Source organism: Pristiophorus japonicus, chromosome 1, assembly GCF_044704955.1.
Source record: "Pristiophorus japonicus isolate sPriJap1 chromosome 1, sPriJap1.hap1, whole genome shotgun sequence".
In the NCBI taxonomy this organism is placed as follows: Eukaryota; Metazoa; Chordata; class Chondrichthyes; family Pristiophoridae; genus Pristiophorus; species Pristiophorus japonicus.
In genome coordinates this window covers 3,743,835-3,766,933 of record NC_091977.1, presented here as the reverse complement: position 1 = coordinate 3,766,933, position 23,099 = coordinate 3,743,835, and the positions used below count along the sequence as shown (strand labels likewise).

At 53.0% G+C, this 23,099-nt stretch overlaps 1 protein-coding gene across 1 annotated transcript in view; it reads left to right on the top strand.

Annotated features, from left to right (window-relative positions):
- cplane1 (ciliogenesis and planar polarity effector 1) overlaps positions 1-23,099 on the top strand; it is a 306,637-nt gene that overhangs the window by 79,472 nt on the left and 204,066 nt on the right. Inside the window, exons 20-24 of the mRNA XM_070877077.1 lie at positions 859-997; positions 3,421-3,530; positions 14,269-14,433; positions 17,038-17,146; positions 18,319-18,640. Of these exons, the coding sequence (XP_070733178.1) occupies positions 859-997; positions 3,421-3,530; positions 14,269-14,433; positions 17,038-17,146; positions 18,319-18,640 (845 nt within the window). The remainder of the gene's footprint in view (positions 1-858; positions 998-3,420; positions 3,531-14,268; positions 14,434-17,037; positions 17,147-18,318; positions 18,641-23,099) is intronic.

Here is a 23,099-nt window from a genome sequence, read left to right as displayed (position 1 = left end):
TACTGTCGGAGGGGCAGTACTGAGGGAGCGCCGCACTGTCGGAGGGGCAGTACTGAGGGAGCGCCGTACTGAGGAAGTGCCGCACTGTCGGAGGGGCAGTACTGAGGGAGTGCCGCACTGTCGGAGGGGCAGTACTGAGGGAGCCCCGTACTGTCGGAGGGGCAGTACTGAGGGAGCGCTGCACTGTCGGAGGGGCAGTACTGAGGGAGTGCTGCACTGTCGGATGGACAGTACTGAGGGAGTGCCACACTGTCGGAGGGGCAGTACTGAGGGAGGGGCAGTACTGAGGGTGCGCCGCACTGTCGGAGGGGCAGTACTGAGGGAGTGCCGCACTGTCGGAGGGGCAGTACTGAGGGAGTGCCGCACTGTCGGAGGGGCAGTACTGAGGGAGTGCCGCACTGTCGGAAGGGCAGTACTGAGGGAGAGCCGCACTGTCGGTGGGACAGTACTGAGGGAGTGCCGCACTGTTGGCACTCCCTCAGTACTGTCCCTCCTACAGTTCAGTGCTCCCTCAGTACTGTCCCTCCTACAGTGCACTGTCGGAGGTGGTGTCTTTCAGATGAGACGTTAAACCGATGCCCCGTCTGCCCTCAGATGGATGTAAAAGATCCCATGGCACTATTTTGAAGAAGAGCAGGGCAAGATTCCCCGCCGCCCCCCCCCTTGGTGTCCTGGGGCCAATATTTATCCCTCAACCAACATTACTAAAACAGATTATCTGGTCATTATCACATGCTGTATGTGGGAGCTTACTGTGCACGTTTTCCACATTACAAAGTACTTCATTGGCTGTAAAGTGCTGTGGGACATCCGGTGGTGGTGAAAGGAGCTGTATAAATACAAGTCTTTTCTTTCTAGATCAGAGGGAAGGCGGGTATCCCTGCTCTCCATCCATTCCCTGACTCACTGCTGCGTTACGGCAAAGCTCGGAGCAGCAGCTTCAGGCTGGGGGCCGGGGGTGACGGAACCTCTGATGCGATCTCCGTCAGGGTAATCGGTGAGTAAATCAGCTCGAGCACCTCCAGTGGTCCCCCCACCGATCTCCTCCCCTGCACACACTGCCCCATGACAGGATGTGGCTTTTGGGGGCACCAGTAGCCCTCTGGTACCTGGCCCACTGGGCAGTGTATTACCCACGGACCCATTGCACCTTCACACCCTTCACTCGGATCTCCTTCACGGCAAACGAGCCAAAGGTGGGCAGAGGAAACGTTACAGGGACACCCTCAAAGCCTCCCTGATAAAGTGCAACATCCCCACCGACACCTGGGAGTCCCTGGCCAAAGACCGCCCTAAGTGGAGGAAGTGCATCCAGGAGGGCGCTGAGCACCTCGAGTCTCGTCGCCGAGAGCATGCAGAAACCAAGCGCAGGCAGCGGAAAGAGCGTGCGTCAAACCTGTCCCACCCACCCCTTCCCTCAACCACTGTCTGTCCCACCTGTGACAGGGACTGTGGCTCTCGTATTGGACTGTTCAGCCACCTAAGAACTCATGCTAAGAGTGGAAGCAAGTCTTCCTCGATTCCGAGGGTCTGCCTATGATGATGATGATGATGGTGCCTGGCCCACTGGGCAGTGTATTTACCCACAGAGCCGTTGGACCTTCAGACCCGTTTGTTTTGTTTTAACCATTTCTCCCTGGAGGAGGGCGACTCCGATTGGAGAAGCAGTGCACCCAGGTCAAAGGTGGCCTGCAATGTAGGCCAGCTGCACGTCAGACAGTGCTGGGGTCCGGGAGCCAGGCACACAGCCACACAGCCACAAACCTGTGACTGCGCCAGGGAGGAGTGAAGAGGGACAAAGTTCAGTGCTGAAACATAGAAAATAGGAGCAGTAGTAGGCCATTCGGCCCTTCGAGCCTGCACCACCATTCAATTTGATCATGGCTGATCCTCTATCTCAACACCATATTCCCGCTTTTTCCCCATACTCCTTGATGTCTTTTGTGTCTAGAAATCTATCTATCTCCCTCTTAACTATATTCAGTGACTTGGCCGCCACAGCCTTCTGTGGTAGAGAATTCCACAGGTTCACCACCCTCTGAGTGAAAACATTTCTCCTCATCTCGGTCCTAAATTTCCTACCCCGTATCCTGAGACTGTGACCCCTTGTCCTAGACTTCCCAGCCAGGGAAAACATCCTCCCTGCATCCAGTCTATCCAACCCAGTCAGAAGTTTATACGTTTCAATGAGATCCCCTCTCATTCTTCTAAACTCCAGTGAATACAGGCCAAGTCGACCCAATCTCTCCCCATTCGACAATCTTGCCATCCCAGGAATCAGTCTGGTGAACCTTCGCTGCACTCCCTCTATGTCAAGAATATGCTTCCTTAGGTAAGGAGACCAAAACTACACACAATACTCCAGGTGTGGTCTCACCAAGGCCCTGTATAACTGGAGTAAGACATCCTTGCTCCTGTACTCAAATCCTCTTGCAATGAAGGCCAACATACCATTTGCCTTCCTAACTGCTTGCTGCACCGGCATGTTTGCTTTCAATGACTGGTGTACAAGGGCACCCAGGTCCCTCTGTACATCGACACTTCCCAAGCCATCACCATTTAAATAATACTTTGTCCTTATGTTTTTCCTGCCAAAGGAAAGCATTGAAATGGTCACAAGTCTTCAGGAATAGTGTTGCAGCTGGTCACTGGTGTTCAGCCTCCCAGTTGTAGACACTGGAATGATAGGCAAGCTTGAGGAACACCATCAGAGGGTTTATCAGAACATAAGAAATAGGAGCAGGAGTCGGCCATACAGCCCTCGAGCCTGCTCCGCCATTTAATACGATCATGGCTGATCCGATCATGGACTCAGGTCCACTTCCCTGCCCGCTCCCCATAACCCTTTATTCCCTTATCAGTTAAGAAACTGCCTATTTCTGTCTTAAATTTATTCAGTGTCCCGGCTTCCACAGCTCTCTGAGGCAGCGAATTCCACAGATTTACAACCCTCAGAGAAGAAATTCCTCCTCATCTCAGTTTTAAATGGGCGGCCCCTTATTCTAAGATTATGCCCCCTAGTTCTAGTCTCCCCCATCAGTGGAAACATCCTCTCTGCATCCACCTTGTCAAACCCCCTCATAATCTTATATGGTTTGTGAGGGGCAAGAGAGAGAAGCAGCACCCAGGGCAGGGAGGGAGCGTGGGTGGGGGGGAGGTTGTGTGGAACACGGAGAGGGGGAATCCGAGATGGGGGGTGGGGGGGTGGTTGGGTGGGGTGCGAAGACTTCGGAATGCGGAATGGGGGGGGGGGGGGGCGGAGTTGGGGTATGCAGGACTGAGTGAACCGCCCCCCCCACCTAGCCCTTCCCCTGTCTGTACCAGCTGGATATTGTTCACACCAACGTGCCGATTGCGTTGGAGCTGAGGTGACGGCTGGAGGTTGAATGTGTAAAACTCATCAGGTCTTTTCCCCGACAGGCTCCTTTCGGGACCTCTGCGGATTGTGCTGGATGTTCCACGTCCGCGAGCAGCTGAGCGAGAGCTGTCGCAAGTACCAGAGAGCCAGAGACCACACCCGATCCCCCCAGGTACTCACTCCGCCACTCGCACCGGGCAATACCACAATATTGTTAACTATTTCAGGTAAACCCGGTGACCTGTGCTCTTCAAATTGCAGTTAATCACAGCACCCGCTAGCGGTAACTGTTAGTTCAGTGTCCTGTGTGAGGGAGCTCAGAAACAGCTCAGTGCTACTGACGGGGACTGCCCTGGACTCAACACACCCCCCCCCCCCAGTGAGCATCCACTGAGCCCCTGGGGCTGGAACACGAGAGTTGGGCTTGATGTTCACCGATTGTTACAGAGGCGATACAGAGCAGGGTCACAGGGCTGATCCTTCATATCAGAACATAAGAACATAAGAAATAGGAACAGGAGTAGGCCATACGGCCCTTCGAATGGAATCTTGCCCTTTATTGCAAAGGAGATGGAGTATAAAAGCAGGGAACTTGCTACAGTTATACAGGGTATCGGTGAGGCCACACCTGGAATACTGCGTACAGTTTTGGTTTCCATATTTACGAAAGGATATACTTGCTTTGGAGGCAGTTCAGAGAAGGTTCACTCGGTTGATTCCGGGGATGAGGGGGTTGACTTATGAGGAAAGGTTGAGTAGGTTGGGCCTCTACTCATTGGAATTCAGAAGAATGAGAGGTGATCTTATCGAAACGTATAAAATTATGAGGGGGCTTGACAAGGTGGATGCAGAGAGGATGTTTCCACTGACAGGGGAGACTAGAAATAGGGGGCATAATCTTAGAATAAGGGGTCGCCCATTTAAAACTGAGATGAGGAGAAATTTCTTCTCTCAGTGGGTTGTAAATCTGTGGAAATCGCTGCCTCAGAGAGCTGTGGAAGCTGGGACATTGAATAAATTTAAGACAGAAATAGACAGTTTCTTAAACGATAAGGAGATAAGGGGTTATGGGGAGCGGGCAGGGAAGTGGACCTGAGTTCATGATCGGATCAGCCATGATAGTATTAAATGGTGGAGCAGGCTCGAGGGGCCATATGGCCGACTCCTGCTCCTATTTCTTATGTTCTCATGTTCGGTCAAATGCTGCCTTGATGTCAAGGGCAGTCACTCTTACCTCACCTCTGGAATTTAGCTCTTTTGTCCATGTTTGAACCAAGACTGTAATGAGGTCTGGAACCTGGCAGAACCCAAATTGAGATTGGTGAGCAGGTTATTAGTGAGTAAGTGCCGCTTGATAGCACTGTCAACGACACCTTCCATCACTTTGCTGATGATTGAGAGTAGACTGATGGAGCGGTAATTGGGCAGATTGGATTTGTCCTGCTTTTTGTGGACAGGACATATCTGGGCAGGTTTCCACATTGACGGGTAGATGCCAGTGTGGTAGCTGTACTAAAACAGCTTGGCTAGAGGCGCGGCTTTATTCTGGAGCACAAGTCTTCAGCACAACAGCTGGGCCATAGTCTTTGCTCTAACCAATGCACTCAGCTACTTCTTAGTCTCACGTGGTATGAATCGAATTGACAGAAGACTGGCTTTTATGATGGGACCTCAGGAGGAGGCCGAGATGATCAACCACTCTACACGTCTGGCTGAGGATACTTGCAAACGCCTCAGCCTTGTCTTTTGCACTCGCGTGAGGATGGGGATATTTATGGAGCCGCCTTCTCCTGTTAGTTGTTTAATTGTCCAACACCATTTAGTGGGTGGTGAATCTATGGAATTCTCTACCCCAGAGGGCTGTGGAGATTCAGTCATTGAGTATATTCAAGACAGAGATCAATAGATTTTGGATATTAAGGAAATCAAGGGTTATGGAGATAGTGCAGGAAAGTGGAGAAGATCAGCCATGATCTTATTGAATGGCGGAGCAGGCTCGAGGGGCCGAATGGCCGACTCCTGCTCCTATTTCTTCTGTTCTTATTCACAACTCGATGTGGCAGAACTGCAGAGCTTTGATCTGATCTGTTGGTTGTGGGATCGCTTAGCTCTGTCTATAGCATGCTGCTTCCGCTGTGTAGCATGCAAGCAGTCCTGTGTTGCAGCTTCCCAGCTGGGCACTTCATTTTTAGATACACCTGGTGCTGCTCCTGCCGTACCCTTCTGCTCATTGAACCAGGGTTGGTCCCCTGGCTCGATGGTAATGGTAGAGTGAGGGATATGTCGGGCCATGAGGTTACAGATTGTGGTGGAATACAATTCTGCTGCTGCTGATGGCCCACAACGCCTCAGGGATGCCCAGTTTTGAGCTGCTAGATCTGTTCTGAATCTATCCCAGAACAAATTTTGTCTCCACAAGGACTGTGCGGTGATCGCTGCTACCAATATTGTTGTGGACAGATGCATCTGTGACAGGTAGATTGGTGAGGATGAGGTCAAGTAGGTTTTTCCCTCATGTGTTGGTTCTCTCACCACCTGCCGCAGGCCCAGTCTGGCAGCTATGTCCTTCAGGACTCGGCCATCTCAGTCAGTAATGGTGCAACTGAGCCACTCCTGGTGATGGACATTGAAGTTCCCCACCCAGAGTACATTCTGTGCCTTTGCCACCCTCAGTGCTTCTTCCAAATGGTGTTGAACATGGAGGAGAACTGATTCATCAGCTGAGGGAGGAGGGTAGGTGGGAATCAGCAGGAGGTTTCCTTGCCCATGCTTGACCTGAGCCATGAGACATAATTTTCCAATCCTCTCTGCTACAGGTGTGGTACTGGAGGACTGCTCACATTGGACCTTTGTTTAAAAAGGGAGAAAGGGATAAACTGAGTAACTACAGGCCAGTCAGCCTAACCTCAGTGGTGGGAAAACTATTGGATAAAATTCTGAAGGACAGGTTAAATCTTCATTTAGAAAGACACCGATTAATCAAGGACAGTCAGCATGGATTTGTTAAGGGAATTACATGCCTATAACTTGATTGGATTTTTTGAGGAGGTAAACAGGAGGGTTGATGAGGGCAGTGCGTATGATGTAGTGTATATGGATTTTAGCAAAGCTTTTGATAAGGTCCCACATGGCAGACTGGGATCCAAAGCAAAGTGGCAAGTTGGATCCAAAATTGGCTCAGAGGCAGGAAGCAAAGGGTAATGGTTGATGGGTGTTTTTATGACTGGAAGGATGTTTCCAGTGGAGTTCCGCAGGGCTTAGTGCTGGGTCCCTTGCTTTTTATGGTAAATATCAATGATTTAGACTTGAATGTAGGGGATATGATTAAGAAGTTTGCAGATGATACTAAAATCGGCTGTGTGGTTGTTAATGAAGAAGAAAGCTGTAGACTGCAGGAAGATATCAATGGACTGGTCAGGTGGGCAGAACAGTGACAATTGGAATTCAATCCAAAGAAGTGAGGTAATGCATTTGGGGAGGGCTAACAAGGCAAGGGAACACACATTAAATGGTAGGTCAGAGAAGTGTAGAGGAACAAAGGGAGCTTGGAGTGCATGTCCACAGATCCCTGAAGGTAGCAAGCTAGGTAGATGGAGTATAATGTGGGAAAATGTGAGGTTATTCACTTTGGCAGAAAAAAATAGAAAAACAAATTATAACTTAAATGGAGAAAAATTATAAAGTGCTGCAGTACAGCGGGACCTGGGGTTCTTGTGCATGAAACACAAAAGGTCAGTATGCAGGTACAGCAAGTAATCAGGAAGGCCAATGGAATCTTAGCCTTTATTGAAAGGGGGATGGAGTTTAAAAGCAGAGAAGTCCTGCTACAACTGTACAGGGTATTGGTGAGGCCACACCTGGAATACTGCGTGCAGTTTTTGTTATGTATGGAGAAAGAGTCAGACAGAACACTCTGAGCTCAAAGTAAAGTGTGACCTTCGTCTTTTATTATAGCTCTCCAAAGTGCCTCTCCAACCTGTGAGGCCTCCTTAAATACCTGTGCTCCCAAAGGATTATGAGATCCCTTAGGACTCCAGGGAATGAGCCCTCTGGTGGCTGTAAAGAGTAAATACAAGTTTACATATATAACAGTTTTGGTCTCCATATTTAAGGAAGGATATACAGAGAAGGTTCACTAGGTTGATTCCGGCGATGAGGGGATTGACTTATGAAGATAGGTTGAATAGGTTGGGCCTATACTCACTGGAATTCAGAAGAATGAGAGGGAATCTTATCGAAACATATAAGATAATGAGGGGGCTCGACAAGGTGGATGCAGAGAGGATATTTCCACTCATAGAGGAAACTTAAACTAGGGGACATAGTTTCAGAATAAGGGGCCGACCATTTAAAACTGAGATGAGGAGAAATTTCTTCTCTCAGAGGGTTGTAAATCTGTGGAATTCTCTGCCCCAGAGAGCTGTGGAGGCTGGGTCATTGAATATATTTAAGGTGGAGATAGACAGATTTTTGAGAGATAAGGAAGTAAAGGGTTATGGGGAGCGGGCAGGGAAGTGGAGCTGAGTCCATGATCAGATCAGCCATGTCCTTATTAAATGGCGGAGCAGGCTCGAGGGGCCTAATGGCCAACTCCTGCTCCTATTTCTTATGTTCTATGTTCTAGATAAGGGACATTGGAGTGCGTGTCCACAGATCGCTGAAGCTGACAGGTCAGATCGATAAGGTGGTTGAGAAGGCATACAGAATACTTGCCTTTATTAGCCGAGGGATAGAATACAAGAGCAGGGAGGTTGTGCTTGAACTGTATAAAACACTGGTTAGGTCACAGCTGGAGTACTGCGTGCAGTTCTGGTCACCACAGGAAGGATGTGATTGCATTAGAGAGGGTGCAGAGGAGATTTATGAGGATGTTGCCTGGACTGGAGAATTTTAGCTGTGAGGAAAGATAGGATTGGCTGAGGTTGTTTTCTTATTGAGGTGTATAAAATTGAGGGTCCTAGATAGAGTGGATAGGAAGGACCTATTTCCCCTTAGCAGAGGGGTCAACAACCAGGAGGCATAGATTTAAAGTTATTGGCAGGAGGTTTAGTGGGGAATGGAGGGGAATTGTTTTCATCTCGTGGGTGGTGGGGGTCTGGAACTCACTGCCTGGAAGGGTGGTGGAGACAGAAACCCTCACCACTTTAAAAAACTATTTGAACATGCATTGGAAGTGCCGTAACCTATAAGGCTATGGACCAAGAGCTGGAAAGTGGGATTACGCTCTTGGTCGGCCGGTGCGAACACGATGGGCTGAAATGGCCTCCTTCCGTGCTGTAAATTTCTATGAGAGTCAGTGTTGAGGCCTCCCAAGGCAAATCCCTCCTGATTGTATCCCACTGTGCCGTCACCCCTGGTGGGTCTGTCCTGCCAGTGGGATAGGACATACCCAGGGATGGTGGTGGAGGAGCCTGGGACATTGGCGGAAAGATATGATTCTGTGAGTATGACTATGTCAGGCTGTTGCTTGACTGGTCAGTGGGACAGCTCTCCAAATTTTGGCACAAGTGACCAGATGTTGGTGAGGAGGATTCTGCAGGGTGGGCTGGGCAGGGTGTGCCGTTGATGTGTCTGATGCCAGTGCCTAGGTCCATGCCGGGAGCTTTTTTAAAAATTGGTTTTCATAGCGGTATGGTACAACTGAGTGTCTCGCTGGGCCATGTGGCAGTAAGAGTCAACCACATTGCTGTGGGTCTGGAGTCACATATGGGCCAGACCGAGTAAGGACAGCAGATTTCCTTCCCTCTAGGACATCCGTGAGTTTTGCCTGCTCTCTCGGTTTGCCTGCACTCCCTCTTTTTGTTTTCACTGAGCTGCCCTGTACAGACCTGCCCTGCTGAACAGCTGGCCAGCAGGCAGTTCACCAGTAGGTGACCTGGGCCATCAGTCGTGGCTCCCCCTTACACCTTACACAGTCCCAGTGGATCACCACCTCCCCTCTCACAGTCCCAGTGGGTCACCACCTCCCCTCTCACAGTCCCAGTGGGTCACCACCTCCCCTCTCACAGTCCCAGTGGATCACCATCTCCCCTTCCACAGTCCCAGTGGATCACCATCTCCCCTTCCACAGTCCCAGTGGATCACCATCTCCCCTTCCACAGTCCCAGTGGATCACCGTCTCCCCTTTCAAAGTCCCGGTGGATCACCATCTCCCCTTTCAAAGTCCCAGTGGATCACCATCTCCCCTTTTGCAGTCCCAGTGGATCACCATCTCCCCTTCCACCAGTCCCAGTGGATCACCGTCTCCCCTTTCGCAGTCCCACTGGATCACCACCTCCCCTTCCACAGTCCCAGTGGATCACCACCTCCCCTTCCACCAGGCCCAGTGGATCACCACTCTCTCCTTTCATAGTCCCAGTGGATCACCATCTCCCCTTTCATAGCCCCAATGGATTGCCATCTCTCCTCCCACAGCCCCAGTGGATCACCATCTCTCCTTCCACAGTCCCAATGGATCACCACCTCCCCTCCCACAATCCCAGTGGATCACCACCTCCACTCCCACAGTCCCAGTGGATCACTACCTCCCCTCCACCAGTCCCAGTGGATCACCATAACATAAGAACATAAGAATTAGGAACAGGAGTAGGCCATCTAGCCCCTCGAGCCTGCTCCGCCATTCAATAAGATCATGGCTGATCTGGCCGTGGACTCAGCTCCACTTACTCCCCGTAACCCTTAATTCCCTTATTGGTTAAAAATCTATCTATCTGTGACTTGAATACATTCAATGAGCTAGCCTCAACTGCTTCCTTGGGCAGAGAATTCCACAGATTCACAACCCTCTGGGAGAAGAAATTCCTTCTCAACTCGGTTTTAAATTGGCTCCCCCGTATTTTGAGGCTGTGCCCCCTAGTTCTAGTCTCCCCGACCAGTGGAAACAACCTCTCTGCCTCTATCTTTTCTATCCCTTTCATGATTTTAAATGTTTCTATAAGATCACCCCTCATCCTTCTGAACTCCAACGACTAAAGACCCAGTCTATTCAATCTATCATCATAAGGTAACCCCCTCATCTCCGGAATCAGCCTAGTGAATCGTCTCTGTACCCCCTCCAAAGCCAGTATATCCTTCCTTAAGTAAGGTGATCAAAACTGCACGCAGTACTCCAGGTGCAGCCTCACCAATACCCTATACAGTTGCAGCAGGACCTCCCTGCTTTTGTACTCCATCCCTCTCGCAATGAAGGCCAACATTCCATTCGCCTTCCTGATTACCTGCTGCACCTGCAAACTAACTTTTGGGGATTCATGCACAAGGACACCCAGGTCGGGTGGCACCGTTTAATGTTTTATGTTTTGCAGGTGAACTCCAAAAAGAGTTTCATGCACAAGGACCCCCAGGTCCCTCTGCACCGCAGCATGTTGTAATTTCTCCCCATTCAAATAATATTCCCTTTTACTGTTTTTTTTCCCCCAAGGTGGATGACCTCACACTTTCCGACATTGTATTCCATCTGCCAAACCTTCGCCCATTCGCTTAACCTATCCAAATCTCTTTGCAGCCTCTCTGTGTTCTCTACACAACCCGCTTTCCCACTAATCTTTGTGTCATCTGCAAATTTTGTTACACTACACTCTATCCCCTCTTCCAGGACATCTATGTATATTGTAAACAGTTGTGGTCCCAGCACCGATCCCTGTGGCACACCACTAACCACCGATTTCCAACCCGAAAAGGACCCATTTATCCCGACTCTCTGCTTTCTGTTTGCCAGCCAATTCTCTATCCATGCTAATACATTTCCTCTGACTCCGCGTACCTCTATCTTCTGCAGTAACCTTTTGTGTGGCACCTTATCGAATGCCTTTTGGAAATCTAAATACACCACATCCATCGGTACACCTCTATCCACCATGCTCGTTATATCCTCAAAGAACTCCAGTAAATTAGTTAAACATGATTTCCCCTTCATGAATCCATGCTGCGTCTGCTTGATTGCACTATTCCTATCTAGATGTCCCGCTATTTCTTCCTTAATGATAGTTTCAAGCATTTTCCCCACTACAGATGTTAAACTAACCGGCCTGTAGTTACCTGCCTTTTGTCTGCCCCATTTTTTAAACAGAGGCGTTACATTAGCTGCTTTCCAACCCGCTGGTACCTCCCCAGAGTCCAGAGAACTTTAGTAGATTATAACGAATGCATCTGCCATTTCTTTTAATACCCTGGGATGCATTTCATCAGGACCAGGGGACTTGTCTACCTTGAGTCCCATTAGCCTGTCCAGCATTACCCCACTAGTGATAGTGATTGTCTCAAGGTCCTCCCTTCCCACATTCCCGTGACCAGCAATTTTTGATGATTTTTGTGTCTTCCACTGTGAAGACCGAAGACCGGTCACCACCGATGTTCCCTCCGGGATGACAGGACTGACATATGAGGAGAGACTGGATCGACTAGGCCTGTATTCACTGGAGTTTAGAAGGATGAGAGGGGATCTCATTGAAACATATAAGATTCTGACAGGACTGGACAGGTTAGATGCAGGAAGAATGTTCCCGATGTTGGGGAAGTCCAGAACCAGGGGTCACAATCTAAGGATAAGGGGTAGGCCATTTAGGACTGAGATGAGGAGAAACTTCTTCACTCAGAGTTGTTAACTTGTGGAATTCCCTGCCGCAGAGAGTTGTTGATGCCAGTTCATTGGATATATTCAAGAGGGAGTTAGATATGGCCCTTGCGGCTAAAGGGATCAAGGGGTATGGAGAGAAAGCAGGAAAGGGGTACTGAGGGAATGATCAGCCATGATCTTATTGAATGGTGGTGCAGGCTCGAAGGGCCGAATGGCCTACTCCTGCACCTATTTTCTATGTTTCTATTTTTCTATGTTTCTATTTATCTTTTTGTGTATGCGGCCCCTATAACGACCTCAATCGAGTGTCTGCGGATGTGTGGCTTCTCCAGTTAACAGCCGCTGCAGGGCCTGCGCGGGGCCTCCAGACTGCTGCCTGGCCGCCTAGCTTCCCTACCTTCAGCCCCAATGGATCATCACCTGCCCGACCTTGATCTGCAGTGAATTACAATCCTCTCCTTGACGGAGCCCGCTGTTTGGCCGAGTGCTCGCAGAAGCGTGTGGGTCATTTCCCCTGTTGCTGACGGGCAACACCCACAATGCCTCTCACACAGCTGGATTGTGAGTGGCTGGAAGCTGCCGCCGTCATGTTCGGTGGGCAGAGGTTCATGTAGCTGTGTCCCCATAGACTGGTGTTTTCATTGTGGCTACTCATGTTTTATTCTCCGACAGGGCCTTCCCACTGGTCCGTTGGTGGTTCATTGATTACAGTACTACTTGGGGGTTTCTGCTGGTCTTTGAGCAATCATCATCATAGGCAGTCCCTCGGAATCGAGGAAGACTTGCTTCCACTCCAAAAGTGAGTTCTTAGGTGACTGAACAGTCCAATATGGGAATTACAGTCTCTGTCATAGGTGGGGCAGACAGTGGTTGAAGGAAAGGGTGGGGAGTCTGGTTTGCCGCACGCTCCTTCCGCTGTCTGCACTTGATTTCTGCATGCTCTCGGAGATGAGGCTCGAGGTGCTCAGTGCCCTCCCGGATGCACTTCCTCCACTTAGGGCGGCCTTTGGCCTGGGACTCCCAGGTGTCGGTTGGGATGTTGCACTTTATTAGGGAGGCTTTGAGGGTGTCCTTGAAACGTTTCCTCTGCCCACCTTGGGCTCGCTTGCCGTGCAGGAGTTCTGTCGAAATCTCGACTCACAATATACGACTCAGACACCTTCAGCCCGGCAGATGTTCCTTTAATTTTACTTGCTGGCAAGGGAAAGGTCACACTCAGTCAACGGCTAAGTGAACACCTTCGAAATGGTACAATTTCACAAGATATTTATACAGTAAAAACCCAAGTTATGGCCTCTTCCTGTGTATTGGCTCTGTCTTGCAGTCAGTGAATACAGATAGAGAGTTAATTACTACATCCTTGTCCTGACATGGTTTCCAAATATTTCCTTTTGTCAGGGTTATCAGTTGGCTAGTCGGCCATTACTCGAGAGTGTGGTAATGAGCTATTACTGGCATTGCATTGTGTCAGGATTGTCCAGTTTCCTGGTCAGCTATCTTTTTGTATCAAATGGATGAGATCTGTACAAGAGATAATGGCTGGTGGTTTGAGTATCTCGAAAAGGGTGGGGCGGAGCGGAACTGGTGTTGTATAGACAATAGGAGAGCACCATGGGTGGTACCTGTCTCAGCAGGACGTGTCTCCTAGGTGTCTGGTGGCCATTGATGAGTTATCAGCCGTTTCAAGCCAGGTTTAGCTGTTGATGCAAACAGAATGTCTGTTGCAGAAATTTCTGGAACGACCAGGACTCCATTTTGTTTTATATTAAAAGGGCACAAAAATACAGTGTGATACAGCTTAGATAGAAATACATTTCCACAGTTCCGAGTAGAGCGCTTGCTTTGGGAGTCTTGTGTCAGGTATGTGAACAATGTGGCCTGCCCAGCGGAGCTGATCGAGTGTGGTCAGTGCTTCGATGCTGGGGATGTTGGCCTGGTCGAGGACGCTAATGTTGGTGCGTCTGTCCTCCCAGGGGATTTGTAGGATCTTTCAGAGGCATCGTTGGTGATATTTCTCCAGCGACTTGAGGTGTCTACTGTATATGGTCCATGTCTCTGAGCCATACAGGAGGGCGGGTATTACTACAGCCCTGTACCATGAGCTTGGTGGCAGTTTTGAGGGCCTGGTCTTCAAACACTCTTTTCTTCAGGTGGCCGAAGGCTACACTGGCGCACTGGATGAATCTCGTCAGATTCGTTGAGCAATGAGGAACATGTGAAAATTTATTTTATGTCAAATGGTATGTCTAGTTAAGTACTAGTAACTGGTCAGGGTGTGGAGTAGTCACGGATGCCAATCACACTTGCAGTACTGTGGAGTTTGCTGTGTTCTCAGGACTACGAGGCGGCAGCAGAGTATGATGTGGCCGTGGTTGACCATTGCCTAGCCTCCCTGGACTGGGCCTGTCGAATGCTGCCCTTCGCTCGGTTCATGAACGCAGAGGAGCTCGTGCAGGACATCATCCTCAGCTTGGTTAGTGAGCTCCCTCCGATCACACAGGTAGGAGCACGGATTGGTACAAAATAGCACATGGAATATGGGGGCCCCGGGGGGAGGAGCGGGGAGAGCGGTGCTGGGGGGAGGGGCAGAGAGAGAGAGAGAGAGACACCTTGGGGGCAGGGGCAGAGAGAGAGAGAGAGAGACACCTTGGAGGGAGGGACAGCGAGAGAGATACACCCTGGGGGGAGGGGGGAGAGAGAGAGAGACTCTGGGGGGAGGGAGGAGAGAGAGAGAGACCCTGGGGGGAGAGAGAGAGAGAGACCCTGGGGGGAGAGAGAGACCCTGGGGTGGAGAGAGAGAGAGGGGGAGAGACCCTGGGGGGAGAGAGAGAGAGAGACCCTGGGGGGAGGGGGGAGAGAGAGAGAGACTCTGGGGGGAGGGAGGAGAGAGAGAGACCCTGGGGGGAGAGAGAGAGAGAGAGAGAGACCCTGGGGGGAGGGAGAGAGAGAGAGAGAGAGAGAGACCCTGGGGGGAGAGAGAGAGAGAGACCCTGGGGGGAGAGAGAGAGAGAGAGAGAGAGAGACCCTGGGGGGAGGGAGAGATTGAGAGAGAGAGAGACCCTGGGGGGAGAGAGAGAGAGACCCTGGGGGGAGGGCGGAGAGAGAGAGAGACCCTGGGGGGAGGGGGGCGAGAGAGATATACCCTGGGGGGAGGGGGGGAGAGAGAGAGAGAGACCCTGGGGGGAGAGAGAGAGAGACCCTGGGGGGATGGGGGGGAGAGAGAGAGAGAGAGACCCTGGGGGGAGGAGAGAGAGAGAGAGAGAGAGAGACCCTGGGGGGAGGGGGTAGAGAGAGAGAGAGAGAGAGAGACCCTGGGGGGATGGGGGGGAGAGAGAGAGAGAGACCCTGGGGGGAGGAGAGAGAGAGAGAGAGAGAGAGAGAGAGACCCTGGGGGGAGGGGGTAGAGAGAGAGAGAGAGAGAGAGAGAGACCCTGGGCGGAGAGGAGAGAGAGAGAGAGAGACCCTGGGGGGATGGGGGGGGGGGGGAGAGAGCGAGAGAGACCCTGGGGGGAGGGGGGAGAGGAGAGAGAATGACCCTGGGGGGAAAGGAGAGAGAATGACCCTGGGGGGAGAGGGGAGAGAGAGAATGGCCCTGGGGGGAGGGGCGAGAGAGAGAGAGAGAGAGACCCTGGGGGAGGGGGGAGAGAGAGAGAGAGAGAGAGATCCTGGGGGAGGGGCGAGAGAGAGATATCCTGGGGGAGGGGCGAGAGAGAGACTGACCCTGGGGGGAGGGGGGAGAGACAGAGAGAGACCCTGGGGGTAGGGGAGAGAGAGAGAGAGAGAGACCCTGGGGGGAGGGGAGAGAGAGAGAGAGAGAGAGACCCTGGGGTGAGGGGGGAGAGGAGAGAGAATGACCCTGGGGGGAGAGAGAGAGAGAGTGACCCTGGGAGGAGGGGGGGGGAGAGAGAGAGAGAGAGAGAGAGAGAGAGAGAGAGAGCAAGAGACCCTGGGGGGAGAGGAGAGAGAGTGACCCTGGGGGGAGGGGGGGGGGAGAGAGAGAGAGTGACCCTGGGGGGAGGGGGGGAGAGAGAGAGAGTGACCCTGGGGGGAGGGGGGAGAGAGAGAGAGAGAGAGAGAGACCCAGGGGGGAGGGGGGGAAGAGTGACCCTGGGGGGAGGGGGGAGAGAGAGAGAGAGAGTGACCCTGGGGGGAGGGGGGAGAGAGAGAGAGAGACCCTGGGGGGAGGGGGGAGAGAGAGAGAGAGACCCTGGGGGGAGGGGGGGAGTGAGAGAGAGACCCTGGGGGGAGGGGAGAAAGAGAGAGACCCTGGGGGGAGGGGAGAAAGAGAGTGACCCTGGGGGGATGGGGGAGAGGAGCGAGAATGACCCTGGGGGGAGGGGGAGAGAGAGAGAGAGACCCTGGGGGGGGAGGGGCGAGAGAGAGAATGACCCTGGGGGGAGGTGGGAGAGAGAGAGAGAGAGAGAGAGAGAATGACCCTGGGGGGAGGTGGGAGAGAGAGAGAATGACCCTGGGGGGAGGTGGGAGAGAGAGAGAATGACCCTGGGGGGAGGGGGGAGAGAGAGAGAATGACCCTGGGGGGAGGGGGGGAAGAGAGAGAGAGAGACCCTGGGGGGAGGGAGAGAGAGAGAGAATGACCCTGAGGGGAGGGGGGAGAGAGAGAGAGACCCTGGGGGGAGGGGGGAGAGAGAGAGAGACCGAGACCCTGGGGGAGGGGCGAGAGAGAGAGAGAGAGAGAGAGAGAGAGAGAATGACCTTGGGAGGAGGGGGGAGAGAGAGAGAGAGAATGACCCTGGGGGGGGGAGAGGGGAGAGAGAGACCCTGGGGGTATGGGGGAGAGAGAGAGAGAGACCCTGAGGGGATGGGGGCGAGAGAGATTATGACCCTGGGGGGGAGGGGGAGAGAGAGACCCTGGGGGGATGGGGGAGAGAGAGAGAGACCCTGGGGGGATGGGGGCGAGAGAAAGAATGACCCTGGGGGGAGGGGGGAGAGAGAGAGAGAATGACCCTGGGGTGAGGGGGCACGGAGGGAGGGTATTGGGACCAGATGGGAAGATGGCAGGGGCCCCGATTGTGACGGGTGTTATTATGGGATGTGTTCCAGCACACTGTTGTATCTGCCTGACCTGCTCCTCTGTTTGCTATAGGTGGCTGAAATCCTTGTCCAGGCCTTTCCTGATGTGGAAGATGTTCGGGTGCCTCTGAGGGACAAATATCACGCACTACAGCAACGCCTGCGTCACAGCACAGTGCGAGGTGAGGAAATCCAGCCTCCACCAGGATTATCCATCCCACTTTACGTTAGGTGGGGGGTTGCTGGGGTTGGGTGACGCACTCGCAGGTGGGACACGTGAGCTTTCTGAGGAAAAACAGCGACTTAAATTTATATAGTGCCTTTAACATAGTAAAACATCCCACAGTGCTTCACAGGAGAGTTACCTAGGATTACAGAGGAATTACAGAGGATATACGGCATAGAAACAGACCATTGGGCCCAACCAGTCCATGCTGGTGTTTATGCTCCACTCGAGCCTCCTCCCGTCTTTCCTCATCTAACCCTATCCGCATAATTCTCTAATACCTTCTCCCTTGTCCCTTATATGCTTATCTAACCTCCTCTCAAATCTGCTGCCAAGCTCATGGTCTACAGGGTTGTAGTAATACCTGCCCTCCTGTATGGCTCAGAGACATGGACCATGTACAGTAGACACCTCAAATCGCTGGAGAAATACCACCAACGATGTCTCCGCAAGATCCTACAAATCCCCTGGGAGGACAGACGCACCAACGTTAGCGTCCTCGACCAGGCCAACATCCCCAGCAACAAAGCACTGACCACACTTGATCAGCTCCGCTGGGCAGGCCACATTGTTTGCATGCCAGACACAAGACTCCCAAAGCAAGCGCTCTACTTGGAACTCCTTCACAGCAAACGAGTCAAAGGTGGGCAGAGGAAACGTTACAGGGACACCCTCAAAGCCTCCCTGATTAAGTGCAACATCCCCACTGACACCTGGGAGTCCCTGGCCAAAGACCGCCCTAAGTGGAGGAAGTGCATCCGGGAGGGCGCTGAGCACCTCGAGTCTCATCGCCGAGAGCATGCAGAAACCAAGCGCAGGCAGCGGAAGGAGCGTGCGGCAAACCAGTCCCACCCACCTCTTCCCTCAACCACTGTCTGTCCCACCTGTGACAGGGACTGTGGTTCTCGTGTTGGGCTGTTCAGTCACCTAAGGACTCATGTACATCGGGTAGAATGTGTGAGGCCAGCCAGGAATGCGTTGGAATGGTCATATCGAGAGGTAATTTAAAGAGATGGATGAGGGTTTTAGCAGCAGATGAGCTGAAGCAAGGGTGCGGACACGGGCGATGTTACGGAGGTGGAAGTAGGCGGACTTGGTGAATCCTGAAGCCTTTACCTTATTTCTCAGGCCCCGATGGAGAGGAGATGATGTCGTTGGTGCTGCACGAGTTGTACAGACAGAGGATGAAAACGCTGAAGCGGGTAGTGCAGAACATTGGTCCCACGGAACAGCACATCTGGGAGCGAACTGAAGAGGGGCTGAGGGAGCAGCAGGACCAGACGTACGATCGGTTCTCCTTGGGGACAAGTCTGAGCAGAAGCACTTTGACCGACACCAGAAGAGCCGAGAACCAGAGTGATGGAGACACGACGGACAATATGTCCGAGCCATTGCCGGATACGAGTGAATGGCAGGACAGAATCCAGCAGCAGACAGACAGCAGTCACAGGTAGCAAATGTGGGCCTGGTTAATGGGCGGCACATGGGGATCACAGCAAGCAAGTGTGGGCCTGGTTAATGGGGGTCACAGGTAGCTAGTGTGGGCCCCGTTAATGGGGGGGGGGAGCAGCGGGACATGGGAATTCTGGAGTAAGAAGGGAAGTCAGGGAAACGTTTGCACCCGAAGGGTAATTGAATTGTGCAATAAATTCCCAGCAAAGGTTTCTGGAGAGAGATCATTGAGAGATATGGAGAGTAGGTGGGGTTTGGGGATACGGGGAGTAGGTGGGGTTTGGGGATATGGGGAGTAGGTGGGGTTTGGGGATATGGGGAGTAGGTGGGGTCTGGGGATATGGGGAGTAGGTGGGGTTTGGGTATATGGGAGTAGGTGGGTTTGGGGGTAGGTGGGTTTACGGATAGGTGGGTTTAGGGATATGGGGAGTAGGTGGGGTTTGGGGATATGGGGAGTAGGTGGGGTTTGGGGATATGGGGAGTAGGTGGGGTTTTGGGATATGGGGAGTAGGTGGGGTTTGGGGGATATGGGGAGTAGGTGGGGTTTTGGGATGTGGGGAGTAGGTGGGGTCTGGGGATATGGGGAGTAGGTGGGGTTTGGGGATATGGGGAGTAGGTGGGGTTTATGGGTATTGGGAGTAGGAGGGGTTTGGGTATATGGGGAGTAGGTGGGTTTTTGGGATATGGGGAATAGGTGGGGTTTGGGGATATGGTGAGTTGGTGGGGTCTGGGGATATGGGGAGTAGGTGGGGTCTGGGGCTATGGGGAGTAGCTGGGTTTGGGGATATGGGGGTAGGTGGGTTTAGGGATATGGGGAGCAGGTGAGGTTTGGGGATATGGGGGGTGTAGGTGGATTTGGGGATACGGGGAGTAGGTGGGGTTTGGGGATATGGGGAGTAGGTGGGGTTTGGGGCTACGGGGAGTAGGTGGGGTTTGGGGCTACGGGGAGTAGGTGGGATTTGGGGATACGGGGAGTAGGTGGGGTTTGGGGCTACGGGAAGTAGGTGGGGTTTGGGGATACGGGGAGTAGGTGGAGTTTGGGGATATGGGGAGTAGGTGGGGTTTGGGGGATATGGGGAGTAGATGGGGTTTGGGGATGTAGGGAGTAGGTGGAGTTTGGGGGATATGGGGAGTAGGTGGGATTTGGGATATGGGGAGTAGGTGGGGTTTGGGGATATGGGGAGTAGGTGGGGTTTGGGTATATGGAGAGTAGGTGGGGTTTGGGGATATGGGGAGTAGGTGGGGTTTGGGGATATGGGGAGTAGGTGGGGTTTGGGGATATGGGGAGTAGGTGGGGTTTGGGGATATGGGGAGTAGGTGGGGTTTGGGGATATGGGGAGTAGGTGGGGTTTGGGGATATGGGGAGTCGGTGGGGTTTGGGGATATGGGGAGTAGGTGGGGTTTGGGGATATGGGGAGTAGGTGGGGTTTGGGGATATGGGGAGTAGGTGGGGTTTGGGGATATGGGGAGTCGGTGGGGTTTGGGGAGTAGGTGGAGTTTGGGGGATATGGGGAGTAGGTGGGATTTGGGATATGGGGAGTAGGTGGGGTTGCGGGATATGGGGAGTAGGTGGCGTTTGGGATATGGGGAGTAGGTGGGGTTGGGGGCGATGGTGAGTAGGTGGTGCTTGGGGATGTGGGGAGTAGGTGGGGCTTGGGGATGTGGGGAGTAGGTGGGGCTTGGGGATGTGGGGAGTAGGTGGGGCTTGGGGATGTGGGGAGTAGGTGGGGTTTGGGATATGGGGAGTAGGTGGGGTTTGGGGATATGGGGAGTAGGTGGGGTTTGGTGGATATGGGGAGTAGGTGGGGTTTGGGATATGGGGAGTAGGTGAGGTTTGGGGAATATAGTTAGTAGGTGGAGTTTGGCGATATGCGGAGTAGGTGGGGTTTGAGATATGGGAAGTAGGTGGGTTTATGGATATGGGGAGTAGGTGGGGTTTGGGGATATGGGGAGTAGGTGGGGTTTGGGGATATGGGGAGTAGGTGGGGTTTGAGATATGGGGGTAGGTGGGGTTTGGGGATATGGGGAGTAAGTGGGCTTTGGCGATATGGGGAGTAGGTGGGGTTTGGGGATATGGGGAGTAGATGGGGTTTGGGGATATGGGGAGTTGGGGTTGGGGATATGGGGAGTAGTTGGCTTTGTGGATATGGGGGTAGGTGGGTTTAAGGATATGGGGAGTAGATGGGTTTGGGGATTTGGGGAGTAGGTGGGGTTTGGGGATATGTGGAGTAGGTGGGGTTTGGGGCTACGGGGAGTAGGTGGGGTTTGGGGCTACAGGGAGTAGGTGGGGTTTGGGGATATGGGGAGTAGGTGGGGTTTGGGGGATGTGGGGTTTGGGGATATGGTGAGTAGGTGGGGTTTGGGGATATGGGGAGTAGGTGGGGTTTGGGATATGGGGAGTAGGTGGGGTTTGGGGATATGGGGAGTAGGTGGGGTTTGGGGATATGGGGAGTAGGTGTGGTTTGGGGATATGGGGAGTCGGTGGGGTTTGGGGATATGGGGAGTAGGTGGGGTTTGGGGATATGGGAGTAGGTGGGGTTTGGGGATATGGGGAGTAGGTGGGGTTTGGGGATATGGGGAGTAGGTGGGGTTTGGGGATATGGGGAATAGGTGGGGTTTGGGGATATGGAGAGTAGGTGGGGTTTGGGGATATGGGGAGTAGGTGGGGTTTGGGGATATGGGGAGTCGGTGGGGTTTGGGGATATGGGAGTAGGTGGGGTTTGGGGATATGGGGAGTAGGTGGGTTTGGGGATATGGGGAGTAGATGGGGTTTGGGGAGTAGGTGGGGTTTGGGGATACGGGGAGTCGGTGGGGTTTGGGGGATATGGGGAGTAGGTGGGGTTTGGGGATATGGGGAGTAGGTGGGGTTTGGGGATATGGGGAGTAGGTGGGGTTTGGGGATGTAGGGAGTAGGTGGGGTTTGGGGATATGGGGAGTAGGTGGGGTTTGGGGATATGGGAGTAGGTGGGGTTTGGGGATATGGGGAGTAGGTGGGGTTTGGGGATATGGGGAGTAGGTGGGGTTTGGGGATATGGGGAGTAGGTGGGGTTTGGGGAGATGGTTAGTTGGTGGGGTTGGGGATATGGGGAGTAGTTGGCTTTGTGGATATGGGGGTAGGTGGGTTTAAGGATATGGGGAGTAGATGGGTTTGGGGATATGGGGAGTAGGTGGGGTTTGGGGCTACGGGGAGTAGGTGGGGTTTGGGGCTACGGGGAGTAGGTGGGTTTGGGGGTACGGGGAGTAGGTGTGGATTGGGGCTACGGGGAGTAGGTGGGATTTGGGGATACGGGGAGTAGGTGGGGTTTGGGGCTACGGGAAGTAGGTGGGGTTTGGGGATACGGGGAGTAGGTGGAGTTTGGGGATATGGGGAGTAGGTGGGGTTTGGGGGATATGGGGAGTAGATGGGGTTTGGGGATGTAGGGAGTAGGTGGAGTTTGGGGGATATGGGGAGTAGGTGGGATTTGGGATATGGGGAGTAGGTGGGGTTTGGGATATGGGGAGTAGGTGGGGTTTGGGGATATGGGGAGTAGGTGGGGTTTGGGTATATGGAGAGTAGGTGGGGTTTGGGGATATGGGGAGTAGGTGGGGTTTGGGGATATGGGGAGTAGGTGGGGTTTGGGGATATGGGGAGTAGGTGGGGTTTGGGGATATGGGGAGTAGGTGGGGTTTGGGGATATGGGGAGTAGGTGGGGTTTGGGGATATGGGGAGTAGGTGGGGTTTGGGGATATGGGGAGTCGGTGGGGTTTGGGGATATGGGGAGTCGGTGGGGTTTGGGGATATGGGGAGTAGGTGGGGTTTGGGGATATGGGGAGTAGGTGGGGTTTGGGGATATGGGGAGTAGGTGGGGTTTGGGGATATGGGGAGTCGGTGGGGTTTGGGGAGTAGGTGGGGTTTGGGGATATGGAGAGTAGGTGGGGTTTGGGGATATGGGGAGTAGGTGGGGTTTGGGGATATGGGGAGTCGGTGGGGTTTGGGGATATGGGAGTAGGTGGGGTTTGGGGATATGGGGAGTAGGTGGGTTTGGGGATATGGGGAGTAGATGGGGTTTGGGGAGTAGGTGGGGTTTGGGGATACGGGGAGTCGGTGGGGTTTGGGGGATATGGGGAGTAGGTGGGGTTTGGGGATATGGGGAGTAGGTGGGGTTTGGGGATATGGGGAGTAGGTGGGGTTTGGGGATGTAGGGAGTAGGTGGGGTTTGGGGATATGGGGAGTAGGTGGGGTTTGGGGATATGGGAGTAGGTGGGGTTTGGGGATATGGGGAGTAGGTGGGGTTTGGGGATATGGGGAGTAGGTGGGGTTTGGGGATATGGGGAGTAGGTGGGGTTTGGGGAGATGGTTAGTTGGTGGGGTTGGGGATATGGGGAGTAGTTGGCTTTGTGGATATGGGGGTAGGTGGGTTTAAGGATATGGGGAGTAGATGGGTTTGGGGATATGGGGAGTAGGTGGGGTTTGGGGC